The sequence below is a fragment of the Oncorhynchus mykiss genome, chromosome 23, assembly GCF_013265735.2.
Source record: "Oncorhynchus mykiss isolate Arlee chromosome 23, USDA_OmykA_1.1, whole genome shotgun sequence".
Classification (NCBI taxonomy): domain Eukaryota; kingdom Metazoa; phylum Chordata; class Actinopteri; order Salmoniformes; family Salmonidae; genus Oncorhynchus; species Oncorhynchus mykiss.
In genome coordinates, this window is record NC_048587.1 from 18,415,750 (window position 1) to 18,439,477 (window position 23,728).

The 23,728-nt window shown below is 40.8% G+C and overlaps 2 protein-coding genes across 5 annotated transcripts in view; both read right to left on the reverse strand.

Moving 5' to 3' along the window:
- Window positions 1-18,391, reverse strand: part of LOC110502384 (bone morphogenetic protein receptor type-1A) — a 60,213-nt gene extending 41,822 nt beyond the window's left edge. For 3 of the 4 annotated variants that reach the window (XM_036959690.1, XM_021580364.2, XM_036959688.1), the window contains exons 1-2: window positions 18,145-18,391; window positions 5,521-5,658 (exon numbers count right to left, since the gene is read on the reverse strand). The gene's annotated coding sequence lies outside the window, so the exon portion shown is untranslated. Of the gene's footprint in view, window positions 1-5,520; window positions 5,659-14,417; window positions 15,355-18,144 lie in introns of those variants that run through there. The other variant, XM_036959689.1, reaches the window with a different exon arrangement.
- Window positions 18,392-18,802: 411 nt separating this feature from the next.
- LOC110503086 (PDZ and LIM domain protein 7) overlaps window positions 18,803-23,728 on the reverse strand; it is a 68,412-nt gene continuing 63,486 nt past the window's right edge. The window contains exons 17-18 of the mRNA XM_036960847.1: window positions 23,480-23,595; window positions 18,803-23,349 (exon numbers count right to left, since the gene is read on the reverse strand). Of these exons, the coding sequence (XP_036816742.1) occupies window positions 23,260-23,349; window positions 23,480-23,595 (206 nt within the window). The 3' untranslated portion in view covers window positions 18,803-23,259. The remainder of the gene's footprint in view (window positions 23,350-23,479; window positions 23,596-23,728) is intronic.

Sequence of the window (23,728 nt, forward strand, 5' to 3'; positions counted from 1 at the left end):
AAAGATATTTCACCGTGGTTTAATTGGTACAATGAGTCTCTAGCAAACTGAAATTAGGTACACTTTTTGAATTTTAACAACCAAGTAATGGGGGGGATATCTGCATAGTGCATCTTTAAAGAAAAGCTCCACCTAAAACTATTTTGATATTTGTTACATTAGGCCATTGTGGATATGGTCCCACAATGTTGTCAAGATATGAAACATTCAAAACACAGAAATATGGCCCGTATGATGCATCATATGATGCTGCGTTTTGCAAGAAAGTGCAATCCAACATTGTTTTATGATTATTTAAGTCAACAGTCAGCCGGAGAGCTGAACTAACCCAGCTTCCAGACAGATAAAAAAAGTGCACAGTGAAGCGTTTTAGTGCAGATGTGTTTAATATACGATGCAGATAAAAAAAGTATCTGATAATGGAACATCCCATAGAATTCTAGAAAAATACCACCTCTCACTAAAAAGGCTGCATCTCATTCACAGTAAAAAGTATTATTCTAATTTCAGATGTTAATGGCAGTTTGAGGGGAAAAAAGGTGTCATTTTCATTACAGGATACACATTTTCACAGGTATTTTTTCTTGACTGATTACCTGATTTTTTTTTTTTTTATATATATATATATATATATATATATATATATATATATATATATATATATATATATATATATATATATATATATATATATATATATATATATATATATATATATATATATATATCAAATAATTGTTTCAGGGCTGTTTCTCAGCTTTCAAAATATGCATAATGTTTTCATGTACAGTGCCTTCAGAAAGTATTCACACCACTTGACTTTCTTCCCATTTTGTTGTGCTAGTCAGATTTTAATTTGTTTTTTTTACTGGCCTACAAAGAAAGCCCCATAATGTCAAGGTGGAATAATGTATATACAGTACCAGTCAAAAGTTTGGACACACCTACTCATTCAAGGGTTTATTTTTACTATTTTCTACATTGTAGAATAATAGTGAAGACATCATAACCATGAAATAACACTGAATCATGTAACCAAATCAAAATATATTTCATATTTGAGATTCTTCAAATAGCCACCCTTTGCCCTGATAACAGCTTGGCACACTCTTGGCACTCTCAACCAGCTTAACTTGGAATACTTTTCCAAAAGTCTTGAAGGAGTTCCCACATATGCTGAGCACTTGTTAGCTGCTTTTCCTTCACTCTGTGGTCCAACTCAACCCAAACCATCTCAATTGGGTTGGGGTCGGGTGATTGTAGAGGCTAGGTCATCTGATGCAGCACTCCATCATTCTCCTTCTTGGTCAAATAGTCCTTACACAACCCTGGGTCATTGTCCTGTTGAAAAACAAATTATAGTAGGGCTATCACTAAGCACAAACCGGATGGGATGGTGTATTGCTGCAGAATGGGGTGGCAGGTAGCCTAGTGATTAGAGCATTGGTCCAGTAACTGAAAGGTTGCTAGTCCAATCCCTGAGGTGCCAAAGTAAAAATCTGTCAGTCTGCCCCTGAACAAGGCAGTTAACCCACTGTATCCAGGCCGTCATTGTAAATAAGAATTTATTCTTAATTGACTTGCCTAGTTAAAGGTTAAATATAAATACAATGCTGTGGTAGCCTTGAATTCTAAATAAAATCACTGACAGTGTCACCAGAAAGGCACACCCACACCATCACACCACCTCCTCCATGCTTCATGGTGGGAACAACACATGCAGAGATCATCCGTTCACCTACTCTGCATCTCAAAATACACAGCGGTTGGAATTAAAAATCTCGAATTTGAACTCTGATCAAAAGGACAGACTTCCACCAGTCTAATGTCCATTGCTCGTCCAAGCAGGTCTCTTCTTATTAGTGTCCTTTAGTAGTGATTTCTTTGCAGCAATTCGACCATGGGGGCTTGATTTGTACAGTCTCCTTTGAACAGTTGATGCTGAGATGTGTCTGTTACTTGAACTCTGTGAAGCATTTATTTGAGCTGCAATTTGAGGTGCAGTTAACTCTAATGAAATGATCCTCTGCAGCGCAGGTACATCTGGGGCTTCCTTTCCTGTGGCGGTCCTCATGATAACCAGTTTCATCTTAGGACTTGGTTTTTGCGACTGCACTTGAAGAAAATTTAAAAGTTCTTGAAATATACAGATGCGCTGTGTGTACCTTACATTTTAATAGTTTACTTTGCTACTTTAGTCATCCCTCTTCATGCCGCTTTCCTCACAGACCTAGCCCTGTCCCATCACTCAAGGAACACATTTGTTCCTCCTCCATGGTCAATGAAGCCCATGCAACAATGTTGATGACAACAATGCTGTTTTCACTTTGCTTCTTAATATAAACCCACTAGTATTCTATAATTACACTATTTTTATTACATCTGCAAACAGCTACTTTGTCTTTTCTTAGCAAGATGCACCTAAATACTTGTTATGCTAATCGCTAGTTATTACATTTATTAGCTAACTAGCTAGCAAACTGAGTCAGAGCAAACGTAATTAGCTATACAGCCTGATAATACCAGTGATGGTGTAGACCTAAATCAGCATGTTGTTTGTGCAACAGTATCTTCTAAATCAAAGAGGAATATGCAAAGCAAGAATATGTTAGCTACGTGAAGTCGCTAAGAGAAAACATGCAGCCAAAGTTTATAGGGTCCTCTATGAAACACTTATCAACACTTTGTTCCCTACCCCATCAATAACCCTCTTCCTTGGCAATTTTATTCATTGTTATGTCAAACCCTGTATTCAAAACTCCCACAATTATATTCTAACTATAGAATCGGAATAATCACTCTCGTTCCATGATTCCAACAGTTCACCCAAGTGTTTTGTCAAATCACAACATTTGGTTAAAAATAAGGCCTAGATTGTTTGCCCATACCGTACAGCCCTATGTGACAGTGTGGAAATTAACTCAAATGGGTGCAGGAAATGCAGAAATTGATGAAAATGCTGAAAAGTATTTTTAGTTGAAGTTGAATTGAACAGTATAAAACAAATCAGAATGGAGAAAGGCCCATTGAAATCACTTAGAAATGTACTACTACATGTAGAATTTGTATTATTCAAAAACATAAAATAACATCAAATACAGGCATACCATTAAAACATTTTTAATGTTTTAATACTGTGATATATTTTGGCCATATCACCCAGCCCAAACTAGCATACCAACCTCAACAGATCCACAGATGATGCAATCTCTATTGCACTCCACACTGCTCTCACCCACCAGGACAAAAGGAACACCTGTCAGAATGAGTGATGTTCATTGACTACACCATAATAACCTCCAAGCTCAGGACCCTGGGACTGAACACCTCCAGCTGCAACTGGATCCTGAACTTCCTGACGTGCCGCCCCCAGGCGGTGAGGGTTGGCAACAACACATCTGTCAACACAGGAGCCCCTCAGGGGTGTGTGCTTAGTCGCCTCCTGTACTCCATGTTCACCCACAACTGCGTGGCCACGCACGACTCAAACCCCATCATCAAGTTGCTGACGACACGATGTTGATAGGACTGATCACCGAAGATGAAGCAACCTCTAGGTATATCATCAGAGACCTGGCAGTGTGTGGTGCCAGGTCAACAACCTCAATGTCAGGGAGACAAAGGAGATGATTGTGGACTACAGGAACGGAGGGTTGAGCACACCCCCATCCACATCGATGGGGCTGTAGTGAAGCGAGCCGAGAGCTTCAAGTTCCTTGGTGTCCACATCACTAACGAATTAACATGGTCCACACACATCGACTACTGCGCAGAGCGAAGGTGGGCTAATCTAATCTATCCGGATAACTGCTAGCTTCTTCTGTCAACAAGTCAGAAGTCACAGTGACTTCTGGAATTCACATATTTTTGGGAGCTTCCCAAAAAACAAGTACTGCATCCCCGTCAACAGGACCAATTTTTTTTTAGAACCAAGATTGGCTGTGGTTTGTCTTTCAAATGGGTAAAACAATGTGTCATAGACAGAACAAACAAAGTGGTGGACAGAGATGAGCACGAGCTAGATCCTATTGGCATGTTCTATCATTCATTTGCATATTTCTGTTAGTGAACACTAACTCTTAAGTGTATGTGTGAGATGCCTCAATATGCCTGCCTTCGCACTCCTAAACAAATCCCTTTTTTTTTTACTTTGGCAAAGGGTAAAGTCTACAAAACTTAGTCCACTCTGTTCGTAACAGATTGTAGTTTTGGGAACAGAAAACTGTATTGAGAACAAATGTTTCATCGATGAGAAAATGTGCAGTGTCGGCCAAAATCCATTATGTTCCATCTTCTCCCACTGCCGGCCACTGGGCTACCTCTCACTACCATATTTGGTAGCGAGTGGAACCAAAGCTTCACATTTATACAGCTAGTGAAATATCTCTCATGGAGGAACCCCTACTCAACTAGCATGGTCCCCCTAAAACATTACCTCGGTTTCCTCACCTATCAACAAGGAGAGAAGATCACGCCATGCCTTAGAGCAGGGATCTGCAAATTGACCACAAGAAGCTCAAACAGATATAATATGACTAAAACATAAAACAGATTTCCAAAATTAAAATCACTTGGAGCCGGTGATTGCTGGTGTTTTCAGTCTTACGTCCAACAGTTGAGGACACCTGCTTTAGAGTCCATCAGTGACGATTCAGGGGCAAATGTCAGACACAAAACTAGAAGCACAAATGTCAGACACAAAACTAGAGGCACAAATTGGGAAACTCACCCACTCGCCTTAGTGTTGTTTAAAAACGAGGAGGTGAAAAACATTGGGTTCAACGTTCTCTGTGAACATATGGTAGTAATTTGCTCGAGTAGACTCCCTGACTCTGAAAGTCTGCCGGTGGAGTGCGTAAGCTCTCACAGTCTTTTCTCTCTCTCAAACAAAAACAAAATAAAGAACACATGTGCAACCGATCAGTTTATTATCTAATCTTTTATACATTTTTAAATTGAAATAAGACTAGGTGTCTTAATGTCAACAATACTTAGACCAAAACAAATAAATACATAAGAAATACTCCAGAAATTCCATTCTAGAGCTCTCTTATGGCGGGTGTCACTCTACCCAAAGCAAACTTACAGATGTCTAGCCTAAACCTCCAGGAGCATGTGCAATCAGGTCCTTTCCTTCTCTTATTCCTCCAGTTATTAATCACATCAGTAGACAGCTCCAATAACCCAATCTGTGCCTGCAATTATGATGCAGGAAACCACCTGATTGGCCAGCTCTGCTGGGAGAGGTCAGGGGTTAATCTCCTTAGAGGGGTATAATCAGGTTTTGGAGTAATCACCGGTGCCCTCCAGAGAGAAATTAACATTTGTTTGTTAGGTAAGATAAAAAAAAGTCTGAGATGGAATCCAAATAGAGATGCATTCACCAACCAAGCATGTGACCACAACACATCTTGCACAAATTACACACTGTATGGGGCTGAACATGCATCATCACAAGCATAATCCAGAGCAGGAGTCATCTCTCTGATTCACTGTAACAGCCATAGAGAGCAGTCTTACCTCACTGGGGGATCCATGGTGCAGGAGCATGTTGAGGATGCTTGTAGAGACCAGTGTTGGTGCTGGGGGTCATACAGATCCATAGGGATAAAGAACATAGACGCTGGAGATAGAAATCCAGCATGGCACCATGGAGACCTGAGCAGGAGAGGGTAAGAAACTCAAATTAGTCATGCACCAAGAAAATGGGACTTACTGCACTTCAAAGTGTGCCAATGTCAACAGCAGATGGGAACCACAAAACATGTCAGGTCAGGAAGGCTATTGATTGCATATCACAAGCCTTGGGAAGTCTAGATGAAAATAAAAACTGATTTAGCTAAATATTTATTTTTTGTTTCTGCCCTGAGATTGTGCGCAAAACCCCTTTGGGTTAAGGAGGCTGGGGGGGGTTGCTGGGCAACCCGAACGGTGGAGAGGTATCATTGCACAGCGCTGCAGACATCCTGTCACCGGGCCAGGAGCCCAGGGACCCAGCCGCAGTACACTACGACCTCCACTGAGGAAAAGGAATTACACATCACTGCAGCCTATAACTTAGTTCTCACAACTTTAGAAGTCCTTAGCAGTGCCGGATCGGTGCGCGTGTGGAATTACCACCACTTCAGCATCACCACCAGAAGGACGCTGCCAGAGAGAGACCGAGGCAAATTCCAACAGGAATATAAGAGATAGGCCTACAACAAAGGTAGAGGACTATAGTGTCTGAAAAATAAAATGTGGGCGACTCATACATTGACTCACTTGTGTGATTAGTCAAGTCAATAACCTCGAGACCCACAGTAACGCTGGCACGTTTTGGACTTATAACCCCTTTTAAACAGTGTGTTTGAGCTACAGGGTTGTTGCAGTGGATTTGTCCATTTGTTCCATTAGTCTATGATTAACGGGAGTTAGTGTGGCATTTGTGAGACAGGGGCGGATCGCGAAGACCGGAGTTAAACTATTATGACCCATCTATGAAAAGCGGAGACGCTCACGACCACGTAACCGGTTTCACTAAGACGCTACCAAGTCACACAAGAGTCGTTAGAAAGTACGAGGTTCTTCTCCATAGAAGATCATAGGAAATCCCAGGACAGTGTCTATAATACTGAAATAAGCTCACCTAGTTGCTGTCAAACTCCAGTTGTCACTCACAATTTCTGTACTTACAGCATTCATATGAATACATTTATCAGGTTTTTGCTTGGCAGACATTTTTTGGGGGGGAAAGGGATTACATAAAATTTATTTAAGATTAGCCTTTCAAAAACAGATTTAGGCCTAGCCTACATGAACCTGAAAACATACTGAGGGGCAAAATGTTGGTCAATAGCTGGTATGATACCAGGGAATCCTCATCTAGCTGACAGAAATATTAGCAAAGACATCCCATCAGCACATTGGGACACACAAACATCTGATTTTAGACCGGGGAGGTGTTATTCCAAGGGGTGGGGGGAGGACAAGGGCGTCCCCATAAAGCCTCCAATGAGTGGGCCACTGCAGGCCAGAGAAGCCCCCTACTGTGGCTGGGAGATAAGTGGAGCAGCATGGTCTGGATATGGCCCAGCAGCCAAGAACAGCTCTCAGCACCAACACAGGGGCTATTCTTCCACCAGGGAGAGCTCCTTGAGACTCAAATGGGCCTTTATTTAGCCAGGGATATCAAAGTGAGTTTACATTCAAAACAGACAGCACGCGACAAACTCTTGCAGGGAAAATAAATGCACTATATCAAATAGAAATCTTAAATTCCTGCAAGCAAGAAACTGTTAGCTTAAAGGCATTTGAGGGCACCAGAGCAAAGTCTAAAACACCCTCATAAAAGGAAATAGTGCATGGAATGCCTACTGCAGTTATCTACTTTTAGGCCAAATTACAAGAAACCTGCCATTTGAAAGTGCTAGAGTGCAAACGGAATACAAATTGAAGAGAAAAAAATCCATGGACACAGTGATCAAGTTCAGGAGAGTGAAAGGCAGCAGGGGGAGATCAGCTGTGCTCATCTGTTTACAATACTGCCTCTGCCTCTAGACTCAAATGTCTCCTCAACATGCCAGGGTCACTTAAGGGTGCAGCCGATAATTGGCAACTAACCGCGCTGGCTATTTATAAAGTCCTGAGAGAATGCAGGAATATATTCTGAGGTTGGGAGGTCTGTCACAGTGCAGGGGCATGGCTCCGGGGAAAGTTATTTTGAGTAAAAGCAACAATGCAGAGAGAAATGCAGGAAACATTAAAATAGAGAACGAAAGTACTAGCTAGACATCTTGTAGTTCTACTGAAGTTTAAGTGCTATCATTAAGTTGGAGAGTTGGTCTCACATCTGTTGTGAAGTGGGAAATGCTTCAAGTGCCTTGTCACGTCATATGCAAATTCCTCACAAGCACTAGGTGTCAGGTGTTAAACTTCACTGTCTGACAGGATAGTTGTGTAACCGTCTTTGTCCTTCCTTACATAACGGAACAGAACTGTCAGCCAGGAGAGGGAACACTGCTGCCCAAAAGTGCGAGGAATCCCGCGGCAGAGAAAAAACTAAAGTCAACAAACAAAAATAAACTTTATTGGGCTGATGTGTGAGTTTGTGTGTGTGTGTGAGACAGAGGCTCGAAAAAGGAAGTCGAAGTGAAGCATTTGGAGATTCCATCGCTGCAGTTAATTCCGTCGGCTTTAGCAAAACCAACAGAGTGGCACGAGAGCAGAGGCAAATGTGTCGAAGCTCAGAGGAGCGACTAATGCCATCAAAGTGAACGATCAGCCATAGCTAATTGAAATTAAGGACCATACGGGGGAAGGAGAGTGGCTCCGGTCCGTTCACAGGGTCATCTCTGTGTAGGGGGTGTGTATGGGCCTACGCCAGCTTTCCCCCCCTCCTCTCTCAGCAACTCACCTTAAATCAAGTCCGCTTCCTTACAGGAATAATCAGCCTCCTGTTAACTAGCTACTTTAACCAAAGTCCTAAACTACATCTAGCTCTTTTCAACAAGCATACATTCACTTATTTTTCTCATATTTTTAGACCGCAAATTGACTGCGAGCCTAAAGTGATATAATATTTGACTAATGTCAAACCTTGATTACATTTGGGAACATTGTCCTGCGTACGGTGCCGTCTTTCGACTGGGACGTTAAGACTGGTGTCCCGACTGCATGTGGTCATTCAAAATCCTATGGTGCTTATTGTAAGAGTAGGGGTGTTCAACCTGGTGTCATGGCTAAATTCCCAACCTGGCCACATTCCATCATGGCCACCAAAGTATCCCCCTCATTCCTAATTGGAATATATCACTCCTCACCTCTCCAACTGAAAGTTTATGTGTGGTGAGAGTTCTGGCACAAAAATGGTTGCCGTACATCACTGAGGTGGGTGCTACACATTGACTGACGGTGGATGAAGTGAGTTCCCCCTCTTTTTTGCTAAGAAGTTGGGGCCACTAGTTGGGGAACCCTAAAGAGCTGAGTGAAAGATGTATTATTTTAGAAGCACTACTCACAGACATAGCAGGTCTAATTTACTTGAAATAAAGTCTTGGTGTTTGTCCTTGTGTTTCTTGGCTATTTACATTGTTTTGTTCACAATGTTATATTTCAATATTTAAGTTTTAACTGCTAGGGAAGAGAAGACAGACTACTTACTAGTCAGACTCAATCTCAAAAGGCAAAAAAGTGACTGGAGTCATGTTACAGGGTAACCTTAGAGGCAGGTGAACATGTGTCAACGTTGATATTTTGGTTAAAAGAAAACAAAACAATATGCCACATTAATTCTTACTAGTAGTACATTTATTGTTTTAGAAACATTAGAAAGCATGCTCATCGTTTGTTTGGTTGGTGTAATTTTAGTGAAAAAAATATATTTGGGCTGGTAAAAAAAATAATAATAAAAAAATCATAATAATAAATAAATAAAATCGGGAGTGGCTGGTAGATTAAAAGAAAATACAAATGTATCGACCTGCCACACGGCTGATGGACCAAAGAGTTCATGTTAGGCCCTGCTCCTTTCTCTGTTTTTATCCAATTTCATGTGTCATATTTTAAGACAGACATTCTGGTTGGAGTGGAGATGGGTCTTGTGGGTTGATGAGTCTTCCCACTGCATGTACCATCCATTATTGCTCAGGGGAAGAAAACAGAATTTATGCAAAAAGAATACCCCTGCACTTATCTTATTGACATTCAATTATACTCACAGTTGTGAGCATACCAGCTGACATTTGGACTAGGCTACCAGCTGGTCTTAAATCAGTGATCAAGTTGTATTAACATTAGGCCAAACCGTCCTTCATGAAGAGTATGGAAAATATATCACAGGTCAAACTGAGAAACAATGACAGACGACTGCAATTTGAAAATGAAGCTGTGAAAATGCAGGGCTATAGTGAACTTACTCAGCAATGTTTTCATGTGTTTATCCATTTTAAACACTTGCCCGCCTAAATCCCATAAACAAGGGCCTACTAGATTTGTACTGCAGTGGTTCCTGACATAGCAATTAAAAGACTTGTGTGCATTTAACCTCTCAAAGAGGAAGTACAGCAAAGAAACAATAATCAGTACTACTTGTCAACAATTTTGGGGCGGCAGGTAGCCTAGAGCTTTGGGCCAGTAACCGAAAGGTTGCTGGATCGAATCCCCGAGCAGAATCTGTCATTCTGCCCCTGAATAAGGCATTGTTCCCCGGTAGGCCGTCATTGTAAATAAGAACTTGTTCTTAACTGACTTGCCTAGTTAAATAAAGATTAAATAAAAATATGAACTAGGGATGTTAATTTAACCTATTAAATTATAGGTTAATTTGCTTAATTTGTGGAATTAAATTGCTGTGTGTGTATTTTCATTAGTCGTTATGCATGTTATATAATCACATGCACACAGAGTTTGAGGAGAGGAATAGATCTGCGAGAGCAGATAATCAAAAGGCTGGTACAGGAGTGAAACGTGCTTTTGTAAGCTCAGTCATTGCACAACAAATATAAATTCTAAATGCAATCGCATGTTTAAAACAGTTTTGATGGCCAGGATTAAAAAGAGCTAAAACAAATGTATCTCACTCAGAATTAAAGCGCACCTGCCATTCGCCATTCCAGTGCTTAGTCAACGGTGGGAAGGCCATCAGTTTGCAACCACCACTTTGTGAGCTTGAGGCAGGATAAAATCAGGGTTTGACTAACTTCTTTAGCCACTTATCTTTCAGACAAGTAGCAGATTTTTTTTTATTAACTTGTCCAAAGGCTCAAATCACTTACCCCCCAAAAAATGTTTAATTAAATGTAATGCTATTTTTCCCACTGTTGTATGATGCAAGGAACCACTTTACAAAATAAAATTCATATTTTTTTAACCATAGAGAATCAAACCGAAATCTAGGCTGAACTGCCTATTACCTTCTTTGCATATTCAAGACAGTCTCAAAATACAACACTGTTCCTGGAGGATGGTTGGCCACCCTTGGCACCCTATAAAATATTGCAAAACTACAATTAGAACCAGGGTTTTCAGAAATTAATTCCCTCCAAGGCTCAAAATTAAGGGCGTCCTATCATCCCTGGGAGGCTAAAAATATGTATAATATGAAGATATCCCTCTAGTGGTGTGGGGGCTGTGCTTTGGCAAGTGGGTGGGGTTATATCCTGCCTGTTTGGCCCTGTCCGGGGGTATCATCGGATGGGGCCAGTGTCTCCTGACCCCTCCTGTCTCAGCCTCCGGTATTTATGCTGTAGTAGTTTGTGTGTCGGGGGGCTAGGGTCAGTCTGTTATATCTGGAGTATATCTCCTGTCTTATCCGGTGTCCTGTGTGAATTTAAGTATGCTCTCTCCAATTCTCTCTCTTTCTATCTCTCTGAGGACCTGAGCCCTAGGACCATGCCTCAGGACTACCTGGCATGATGACTCCTTGTTGTCCCCAGTCCACCTGGCCGTGCTGCTGCTCCAGTTTCAACTGTTCTGCCTGCGGCTATGAAACCCTGGCCTGTTCACTGTGATTACTATTATTTGACCATGCAGGTCATTTAAAAAAGTTTGATAATCTTGGCCATGTTCTGTTATAATCTCCACCCGGCACAGCCAGAAGAGGACTGGCCACCCCTCATAGCCTGGTTCCTCTCTAGGTGTTGGCCTTTCTAGGGAGTTTTTCCTAGCCACCGTGCTTCTACACCTGCATTGCTTGCTGTTTGGGGTTTTAGGCTGGGTTTCTGTACAGCACTTTGATATATCAGCTGATGTAAGAAGGGCTATATAAATACATTTGATTATTATATGGTTCAAAACAGACTGAGGCAAATCTAGGACGACAGATCCAAAATTCATACAACCACTGCACATTAAAACATTTTAAAAAGCAATGACACTGATGCAACAGATCAGACCGTTCAGCTTAAAACATTGATAAAGTTGTATTTCTTCATATCATAAGGTCAACAATGTGCACATGGCTTTGGGCTACACAGGAATGTTCCTAAATGCGTTCTCAAAAGTGCACCGCACTTTGGTTTCATGTGACAGAGCAGAGATTAAAAATATCCCTTAGAAAGGAGGGGAGATCTAAAGATGCATCAACTAACATGGGATACTAATATGACTAGGATTACACCTTTGAATGCTTAACAATAAAAGGTAATTTACATATTAAGTATTTATAAAATATTCCCTCAACATTTCTATGGTCATATTTTGGTTGGGCTACTTTGAAGGTAAGATTTGCTTCATTAACTTTCATTAAAGGTTTTAAACACTTAAGTTTATGGTTAAATAGTTTAAAAACAAAGTTGGAATGGCGCTGGAGGGAATAGCAGCCGCCTTAACAGTAATTTTTTTGTACATAATCTTTCAGACAGTTTCCCATGACCGAAAAAGAGCTTCTAGACATCAAAACTGCGATCACTAACCTCGATTTGGATGAGGATTTCTACTTCAATGAACCAGAGGTGAAGGACATAATACTTATCCTGGACCAGGCCCAAATCCGCGACACCGGGAGGAAGTGGCAGCGTTAAAGAGGCCGGCATGCTGGACACCTGACGAGACCATGTCGGTGAGTGTATAAACGCCTCTACTCTCCATTTTAACAGTGAATGTGCAATCACTGGAAAATAAACTGGACGGGCTCCGTTCGAGACTATCATATAAAAGTGATCTGAAGAACTGTAAATCCTATGTTTCACAGAGTCGTAGCTACACAAGGACAAGGGAAATATAAATCTAGCTGGTTTCTCTATTCATCAGCAGGACGGTAGCGTTGGGAAAGCTCGGGGTGTGTCTCTTAGCAACAGCTGGTGCACAATCTCTAATATTAAAGAAGTCTCAAGGTTGAGATAGAATACCTTATGATAAACTCTTGGTAAATAGTATTGTCTACAGTTTATCTATATTTTTCCTAGCTGTCTCTTTACCATCACAAACCGATGCTGGCACTAAGACCGCACTCAACGAGCTGTAAAGGACCATAAGCAAACAAGAAAATTCTCACCAGAGGCGGCGCTCCTAGGGGCCAGTGATTTTAATGAAGGAAAACTGAAATCCGTCTTACCTCATTTCTACCAGCACGTCACTTGTGCAGCTAGAGGCAAAAACATAAACCGTAGATCCCCGTTACTCCACACAGACACGCATACAAAGCTCTCACTTACGCTCCATTTGGCAAATCTGACCATAACTATATCCTCCTGATTTCCGCTTACAAGCAAAAACTCTGAACAGGAAGTACCAGTGACGCACACGCTCAATATGGAAGTGGTGTGATGAAGCAGATGTTAAGCTACAGGACTGTTTCGCTAGCACAGACTGGAATATGTTCATGGACTCATCCCATGGCATTGAAGAGATTACATCCGTCACCAGCTTTACTAATATGTGCATTGATGACGTTGTCCCCACAGTGACCATATGTACATATTCCAACCAAGAGCCATGGATTACATGAAACATTCGCACTGAACTAAAGGCTAGAGCTGCCACTTCTTTTTTTCACTAATCAGAAGTTTATATGAAATCCCCCTACGCCCTTTGACAAATCACCAAACAGGCAAAGCTTCAATACAGAACTAAGATCGAATCCTACTACACTGGCTCAGACCTTGTCGGATGTGGCTGGGCTTACAAACTAACAATGATTACAAAAGGGAACCCCAGTAGAGAGCTGTCCAGTGATGTAAGCCTACCAGATGAGCCAAATGCCTTCTACGCTCGCTTCGAGGCATGCAACACTGAACTATGCATGAGAGAACCAGCTGTTCCAGGACGACTGTGTGATCACGCTCACCATAGCCGATGTGAATGTCAACCTGTTAAAAAGGTCTTACTCACAAGGCCGCAGGATGCGTACTCAGAGCATGCGCTGACCTGCTGGCAAGTGTCTTCACTGACATTGGGCATAGTCCATGTGCCCAAGAACGCCAAGGTAACCTGTCTAAATGACTATCGCCACATAGCACCTTAGCCATGAAATGCTTTGAAAGGCTGGTCATGGCTCACAACACCATCATCCCAGACCCATTCCAATTCACATACCACCCCCAACAGCTCCACAGATGACGCAATCTCTACTGCACTCAACACTGCCCTTTCCCACCTGGACAAAAAGAACACTTACGTGAGAATGCTGTATTTAACCAACAAGTAATGTGCAAATAACATTCAAATCTTGACACAGGGCTCTACAGTTTGCTGTGAGACTTGGAATTTTGATTTAGGAGTACTAGTGATCCTATCAAAATGTAGGATTCTAATTTTATATTATCTCAAATATTTTTAATTGTGCTCCAACATTGTTCAACTTGGGCGCACATGTAGTCCTGGTAAAGAAAGGTCAGCATAGAGCCCTGCAACATTGCATCATATCACAGACCTTAGGCATATTACTGAGGTATATCGACTGTTTTTACAAAGACAAAAGACACTAAAAATCTTCTTACCCATCCTCGGTTTACTGAATCCTCCAGTATTTGAATTCTCCAGGAACGCCATCCTTTTAGCTGCCTTCCACACATTATTTCAGATGCTGATCGGCCTCCATCACACAACGCATGTTTTTATAAATCCCAAGGCCCAAAATAATCATATTTTCTTGGTTCACAAACAGGAAGGGATTTCCCCCAAATAAAACTAAGTAAACAAACTGACCTTTTCCACTTTCTCCATTAAAAGACAAAAACCTTTAAATTACCATCAGAACAATCTGTCCCTTGCCCTATTCACATTAGCTCTTCTAAAATTGTCACTCAGGTGGCTCTGTGTATTTAAAAGAAAGATCAATACCATTAAAAAGGACAACTGCAGCCTGAATGTAAACATCACCAAGACCAGTCATCCAGCAACCGTATAGAATAGGGGTGTCGTGTCAAACATACAGCAAGCAGGTGGTTTCAGTCTGAAATAGGCAGGTCAACGAAAGGCTGTTTGAATCAAAATGAATGAAAAACATTTGCACGTCTAGGTGTTCCAAGAAAATCCCTCTTCAACAAGCGCATTGAAGATGTAAACATTTGAAGACTCAATGAAATGGTCACCCGCACACTGTATACTAGAAAAAGAAATAGGCTATTCCTTTACAGGCAACATGTTAATTGTTATACTATCTTTAAGTTGCAAGTAAAAGTGTACAGAATGAAAATGGATAAAATGTCAAGAGTATGAAATGCCCCGCATTAAGCAGTATTTCCAAAAGCCAGCGGGAATTGGTGCAGGTTTATACAGCCTGTGGTAGCAGAGCACCCCTAAACCTCCACAGCTGTCTGAAACAGTTCTCTGTGTACAGTCTAACGGTGACAGGTTAGAGTTATAGTCTTTATCTGCTCTTCTAAGTTGGAGTCGGAGGTGGATCTGAGCGGTAGATCTCAGCTTGCATTTTGACTCAGTTATCTTGACTCAGAAAAGGTTGGTGACCACTGCTCTATCCTGATTGCCTAGTCACTTTTGACCCCCACCTGCATGTACATATTACCTCAATTACCTCGTGCTGCTGTTAATTTTTTTTTTAAATGTTCCTACTTTTTAACTCTGCATTGTTGGGAAAGGGCTAGTAAGTTTTCTTCCACAGCTCAGCCACCCTGTCTCCGGGCTTGGGGGGACGGGGGGTGTAGGAGTGGGGGTTGACACAGCAGACAGAGGAACCCATTGGGATGTGAAACTTGATCCGTGTGCTACCCCCTCACTCTATCTCCACCACCTCGCCTGAGAGCCTTGGAGACTCCCTGAGCAATCTGATCCCTCACTGCCTATGAGATTGGAAATGCTTTCAGAGGAGAAAGACGGATGCAGGACAACAGAAGCAAGGCAGGGGAAAGACGCTCTTAAACTTAAAGAGATGTTAGAAAAACAAGCATTGTAAATTTAAAAGTGCTTGAGAATATTTTGCTTCTCTTTCACCGCACTCAGAACACTTGAGGCAAGTTCTGGTTTACGTTACAGACTTCAGTACTGAAACAACTTCAATTCTAGGAAATAAGTATCAATATTACCCACACCACCTACAACACACTAAGCATGGACTTTACAGAAACCATGTAGGTTAGCCTATTTAATGAAAGTACATTAAAAAACATCTCTTGATTTCCAACATGTAGACTATGCCTACTTAAAAGTTCAACTGCAGTGGCAGCTGTCAAGCAGAGGCATGGGAGATAAAACAAATGGCCCATCATGAGTGATAATCATTCCATTATAAAAGGAGAAGATAATTCCAGCTAGCTACATCCTCTTGACAATGAGCAGTCCTCTGATCTGTGCATCGCGTGTGCATAAATCATATCTGAATTATGCACAATTTACTGAACCCCACCCCCATTTCTGTCTAACCCTCCATTATGTTCTCTCCAGACTTCAGGCAGTTACAGAGCTCTGGCTAATTAATCACACTCAGCTCCAGAGCAGGGCTAGACTCCGGCTATAATCACTGTGTTAGCCCACTGATCAAGATACTGTGTACACAATCATTGCTAGAGAGACTAGACATAGGTCTATATGAACTATGAAGACATTCAGCTACGTTTAAATAGGGACAATTTGTCATGTGCTTGATTATAGTTTTAATAGCTGAAGAAATCTTCACGCTTAGTTTGTTTGCCATTCTTCCTGGCCTAGTCTCACCCCCCCAATATTGGCCTGTTTTATAGAGTATCCCGGTACCCACAGAAGGTAAAGATGTCTGGCATATGTATAATGTTAGACTTCAGACGCAATAATTTTCCCCTCCACCTTTAGAAATCCACTTCTACCCCATGCCGCTTAAAGTGAACAGTTTCACAGTCAGGGCTTCCATCTGGTTTTTGACCTCCCTATTTTCCAGAGCCCATTCACTCCAGAGTTGCCTTCAGCATTGGAAGGTGGGAGCACAACACATCGCCCTCTCACTCCAAGCCCAAATTAAAACCAGCTTTTTTCACAGACGAGAAAAGCACGGCCAAAAATGGCCCATTCGTATGCAACCGACACCATGAGCCGAGACACTGGGTATTTTCCCTGTAAAAAAAACAGACCTCTTGCTACTGACGTAGTGTGTGTATGGGTGTTTGTGTGTGTATTGCCAGATTTTAAAGTGTCTCACTGCCTCCAATACTTTCACACCATCAGTGTGGACTATACAACATGACGACGATTGACCAATTTACGATGTGCAATGATAGTCAACAGGGAATAAAAATCCATTAACCTTCATGGTAGCTCCCCAGAAACCCCGTTATTCAAACTGTGTGTGGTTATTGGCAGAAACGTGAGAGCTGACGTGAAGTCTAATTAAAGATCAGGATGAATGCTTATTTGGGCGATTTGTTTAATCAACTTAATCGTTGTTATCAGTACGTTGTCCTAAACACTTGTTACAAAACACACATTATAAGGTTTACCATGAGCCAATGTACAGTTGTAATCCGTTAACAACTAACGTTAGCTAGTTAACTATGTATAATAAATTAATTTAACACTAGGCTAGCCTACTAAGCTTTCAAGTAGTACAATTCAAAGATATGATTTAGAACTTACTTTTTAGAGGTAAAGTGAAAAACGTTATATTGTCATCTAATTTGATACAAATGATTCCAAACCTCATCGCATTCAATCACTCAGTAAAATATGTTACAATGTCTCTGGAAGCGATACTTAACGTTAGTTACATGATACCGCTCTGTGTTAGCTAACTAGCAACCCACTAGCTAACAACTTTCATTGCGTAATGAGTGAATTGATTTGTAAAACAATTTAAACTTAGCAACTAGCAAATAATACCTTGGCTAACTATATACTAACCCATTCGGTCAATATCAAAGTTCAGTGTCAGGTTTGCTAGTAGAAGTACTTGCAAACGAGTAAGCTAGCCAAACAAATATATCTCGATACTTAGCTAGCTCGCTAACTAGCAAGTGGCTACGCTAAAATTAGCTAGCGCTAACAATCTAGCGAGGTAGTTTTCGCATTCAAAACAAACTCTCGGAAACAAGTGGCTGTATTTAAACCGAAGCTAAAATGTTTAGCTAACTAGTTAATAAATATAAACGTAATACACTTCCAAAATGAAGCCAGTAGCTAATGTGTTTTTTAGGTTTATTTTCCAGACGCAAAAACAAAACTTTTCCAAGACAACAGCCAAAGCGAGGGCAGAATTAACAGGAGTATGACCTAGCCTGGTTAGATTTCATTCCACCTCACCTTTTTCTTCAGCAGATGTGGCAATCCTTTTGGTTCCGGGCGAGTACTCCTCTGTATCTTTCTATTTCGTCTTGAAGTTGCAAAAATGTGGTGTACATTTCCCAAACATGCAGTTTAACGTCGGCCCTGCTCTACTCGCTCTGTTTTTTGCCTCTGCCTATGTCATTTGATGAAACACACGTAGACAGACCAACATTTTCCAATCACTGCAGCGAATGCACAACCATTTGATGGGGACCGAGTTGCGGTAGGAGTATTTCTATGGAGAATTCAAGTATGTTCCAATTACCTCAGTAACGCCCCCTGGTGTAAATGGACATACCTATTATTTTTCATTGCCCTAATCTACTACAGTATATTCGTATTTGTTTGACACATGCATACAATAGTCTACTCACAAATAGAAGAGCGTGGAGAGTAAAAACTCGGGGAAGAAGCGAGGAGAGGAGATGAGGAGCTTGAGAGGTATATAGAGAGAAGCTGGAGAAAATTGAGAAAGAGGTGGACAAAATGTGGGACATAAGAGGGATTGAAAAACATGGATAAAGGAGAGATGATATGGAGAATAAAAAGGTGGAGTAGATAGATGAAGAGGATAGGATATGAAGAATAAAAGGTGAGAAGGAAGTGGAAGAATAAATTAAGGTGAAAGACAATGTTGTGAATTAAAATATTTATTGACACATTTCAAAGATTCAAACCATCCTAGGGTCATTCCACCAATTCAGTGCCTTTTGAGAAGTGTAATTTAACATTGTCAAGCGCACATGTTCAAATTCATAAAAAACATGTTCTCATCTCAAGAGGTTTTTTAAATAACAAAAATGACTATAGAAAGGGCCTATTAAAGTGCCAAATAAATCAAATCAAAATAAAGTAACGGGGTTGATGATTTCTTCTTAAATCAACCATAAATCCCCCTGTGACAAGGGGAATGGATGCTTCTGTGCATCAGGGAGTGGCAAGTGAATATCTTCTTCATGAAAAAGAAATAGACAGCTAAACCATTTCTAGCCTATCTATGGGTAACAGTGTTGACGTGTTATGTTCGACCCGCTCAGTTTCCCACCACAAAACACCAGAAAATGGCCAAAAATAGTCCAACCATATCACCTGCTTTTAAACTATGATTTGACAATTAATGTTCAAACTTTCCTTTAAAAAAAATTGTTTAAAAGAAATAGTTTCACCATATTAAAACAAAAGTTCAGTTCACATAACAGGGATCACCAAAATGAGGGACAGGAGTAAATGAATCAATAATCACACAAAATAAATCATCTTCAAATGACTTTGTAAAAGCAACAAAAAATAACTAGGACAACGATGGTGACACTTGGAGAAATGTTTTGAGTAAGTGGGTTGAAATCTTCCTAGAAGAAGTGACACGGTTGACGGAGGGGCTGAATTTTGGCACTTTGGCACACACAAAATGCTGAATTTTGGCACTTTAGGTAGCCTTTATTCACATAAATTTTTTTATATTTATTGGATTCTCCAAATGCTCGGTATTAAAAGGGCACTTCATTTAATATAACAGGCTTTTAAAATGTAATATTGTTGCACAAGTTCTACTTAAATATCAAACGGATGCAAGAGGCACCCATTTTGTGGAACGACCCCCTAGAGATACCAGCAGCCTCTCAACATTGACTCTGGTAATACAGGCATACTTGTGGTTGTAAAACAAAAACATAATGGTGATTCGTAGTCTTTGCTGAACAATATAAATTAAGGTCATGGTATTTAATAGGCTACAGCATGCATAAATTAAGGCCCTTCAAACATTGCCCAATCCAGGAAGTTCTCAAGAGAGACGAAATCAAGCACATTTCCTTCCCAAGACAGATACACACACACACACACACACACACACACACACACCGATAGACTCCTGTTAAATTCTTCAATCGTCAAGGTATATCCTTTCTCCATGTAACTCTGTTCTGATAGCAGTCAGATGCATTTCACTAAATAAAGCAATGCATGAAACATGTTCCTATTTCTAAGTATAGTTCGTGTTATGGTAGGCCAGGCAGGGTGAGTCATTTGAAATATGGGGTTACAATCCAAACACAATCAACGTTCCACATAAAAAAAGACCTCGTCTATATAGACGATAGGGTTCTAAGTACAAATGCAGCAAGAGATGAACCACTAATTCAGGTGTTATTAATACATGTACAACAGAACAATGACAACAACTCCATTCCTCCAACACAGTCCATGCCAAAGAAAAAAAACATTGACGCCCTACAACTACTCAAAGATCAAAGCCACATTTCAGTTGCTGCTTCAAAAACACGAGTAAATCAACGATCCGATTTAAGAGTGCGGTTGTTATCTCATGCCAAGTATATATCATCTATTCTAAAACAAAAATACTACTATGGAGAAAAAAAAATCACTTTCCCCGATCAAAACACAGAACATGGAAGAAGAAGCAATCCCTTTTGCACATTGGATATAAACCTTGCAGCCTCACCCGTGTTTACTAAACAGCAGTACATACAGAAGTCATGTGTGAACCAACATCTAAAAGACCACTCAGCATCCTGAAATTGAAAAGGATGGTCTTAATACAGTGTCATTGCAAAGTAACCCGTGTGTTTAGTGAGAACTAGCCAGGAGGGAGGGACGTGTCAAGAGTGAAGAGAACGATGAAGGCTACTTAAGTCTCTCGTTACAGAGGACAGAGATGCACCAGAGACCTCTTACCTAAATGGAATGAATGCCTGACGGCAGAGAGAAGTTCTAGTCATTTGGGAATGGACTGTGAAATTCTATAAAACTGTGTCCTCCTTAATTATGTCCTTAACTATTCTTTCATTGTGTTATTATTGCCAATGTTGACTACAGAGGACACGTGTGAGCATTGGAACCAGCGATATTGACATTTTGGGTTGCTGACATGGTCCTTCAGATACCAGGTAACACAAAATACACTACATTTGATTGTCTAAGACTAGCCTCAATGGGATGCACAGCATTTCTATCATCATGTTGACGCAATAGTCTTTTTTTTAAAAAGGGGAACCATCTAAATAACCCTAACAATTGTTTTCCCTATGCTGTCCACAATTTCTGATTATGGAGTTAGTGTAATGACATGGCTGGTTGATACATGGGGCCTGGAAATAAAGCTTGACATTGAACTGTTGGAAACGAAGTCCACAGGGGTGACAAATGGCTTTGTAGTGTTTGCTGGAGTGGGGACAGAGGGAACATACAGTGAGTGTACTATGTAGTGACTAGTGTCTGAGGCATGCCAAGTAGCAGAATGGTGTCAACACTCTGTTGCACTCTAGTGGTTGGAAACTATACAACTAGTTTCAATACGCTGAACTTTCAGTAAACAACTATTTAGCAACAATTCAAGCCCGTCTTCATTTCCCGCCAATGGTACCATGTAAAGTTTATTCTGAACTGGCACGGACTGTGCTTTTCTTACCAGTTGATCTACACACATACAGTATGCATATCAAAAGTACTCAAGTGTTATGCAAAATCACAGTATGCTTTGCTACTCTAGTGGCACAGATACATAACTAATACTGATGTTGCCTCAGTAGACATGCACTGACAATCATGTACAAACTCATGCATGCACACACACTTACACAAATACAGAACATACACAAAGATGTATAAAATAAACTCTGAAAGTATAAAGTCTGTACACAAGCACACTGTCAACTGACCTTTAAGGTGTGTGTGCTAGTGAGAGAGAAATGATTGTGTTTGGCTGTATTTTTTTATATATTTTTTTTTACCTTGACAGACATTTCCTATATATTCTTGTTTAAATTAAGCGCTTCATACAGGTGTATGGCATATCACCATGCATAGACATCTGTTGTGTAAAATGTATCTGTAAGACCCCAGGCCAGAGGTCGTCTCCCTTAAGCGCAATTCAGAGACACAATAGTCCGGCGGCCCACTGTGACATATCTTTCTGGCTCTTGTCCACCAATCGGTGCACCTCCCCAAAATCCCCATTACATACTACAAAAGACACAGAGTGGTTCCTTGATTTCCAGTCAGGAGCAAATCCCAGTTTATGAGACACATTCCAAAAAACCTGAATTCCCTACCTCATAAAGTGTTCAAATATATCCAAAGATTTGTCTCATCTTCTACCTGGATCCCCAAAGTTGGTATAGTATTACTGTATCATAATGTAACAGAGCACCATCTTTGTATATCATAAATAAATAAATCCAGGATGAAAGAGTGAGTGACAGGTCCTCCATATGATACTATGAACCTCTGTATGATGCAACTGCATGCATAAAAAACTAAATCATTCAGCAAAAGCCCAAATATAACTGTTTCGTTTTATCAGCAATCTAAACATCCATGGATGTTATACTTCCGTTTTATTCTATGTAAATAAATAACACTTTGCCAAAGATGCAATAAATATCACTTACTAAACTGTCCACTTTAATAATACCTTTGTGAAATCAAACAGCGTTCGTAGGCCTGCATGTGTCATGCTACAGTATACTGTGTCGGTTCACGTTCTGTGCTCTGTTGGTCGGCGTGAGGCATCATCATGTTAAATCTACTGTATGTGATACTAAAACGATCTTATGACATTCACTGCAAGCTATTTGGGTTTTGACATTCAACAACACAAAGCACACAGTGTTCCTGTGAAATAAGGCATCTTATTTACTGATTGCCCTGCTACTCCACTCAGTCTGCCTGTGTCTGTAGGCCGCTAAGGCTTTTGCTCCAGCCTTACTGGATTGAGGCCCTCCAGGATCTGAGTGGAGTAGCAAAGGATTTACATCAGAATTCTCTGACATACAATATAATTCATTTGTAAGTGATATTAATAAATACAAACGTAACACATGTTTGGGGGGGGGGGGGGGGGGGCTGCAGCATTTTAGGCAGTTTGTCTTGAATTTCAGTACTGATGAAAATACTTAAAATCTTGTCACGCCTGATTGATCGGTTTGCTGAACAGTCAATCTTGCTGCTATCATCTTCAGCTTTTTCATCATTTTGACTGGCATCAATGCCCTCTACTGGGCTCTTTGCCAAGGCTTGGGCATAGCTACGTAAGCACCTGCCCACCACCCCATAAAACTGCAGATGGAGCATCTACACGTTGATGGCGTGAGCGTGCTTCTTGCACAGTGGCTTGTCCTTCTTGGAGTAGAAGGGCTGGCCCTCCAGGTTCAAATTACACACCTGTGGGAGACGGACACAATTGTGAATCTCACAAAACATTTTTTTTTGGCACAGTCCAAGAGATCTGAAAAAATAGCCGTTTTATACAGCAGGGACATGGGTTATTGTACAGCGCTGTAGCCATTCTTACCGCACAGACAAAGCAGGTGTCGTGCCAAGTATGACCCAGTGCTTCAATGAACTTGTCTCCCGCTTCTACTGGGAAGTCACAGCCATGGCACTTGGTGCTGAAGAGTGAAATGTAGTCTGGTAGAGAAAGCATAGAGTGTGAAAACACTAGCAGAGTGCAACGGTAGCAAAGTTACATGCGTAAACTGTTTTAATAATTGTCTCTATGTGTATAATTCAAATGTTGTTCAGTTGCAGAAGAGGACATTAT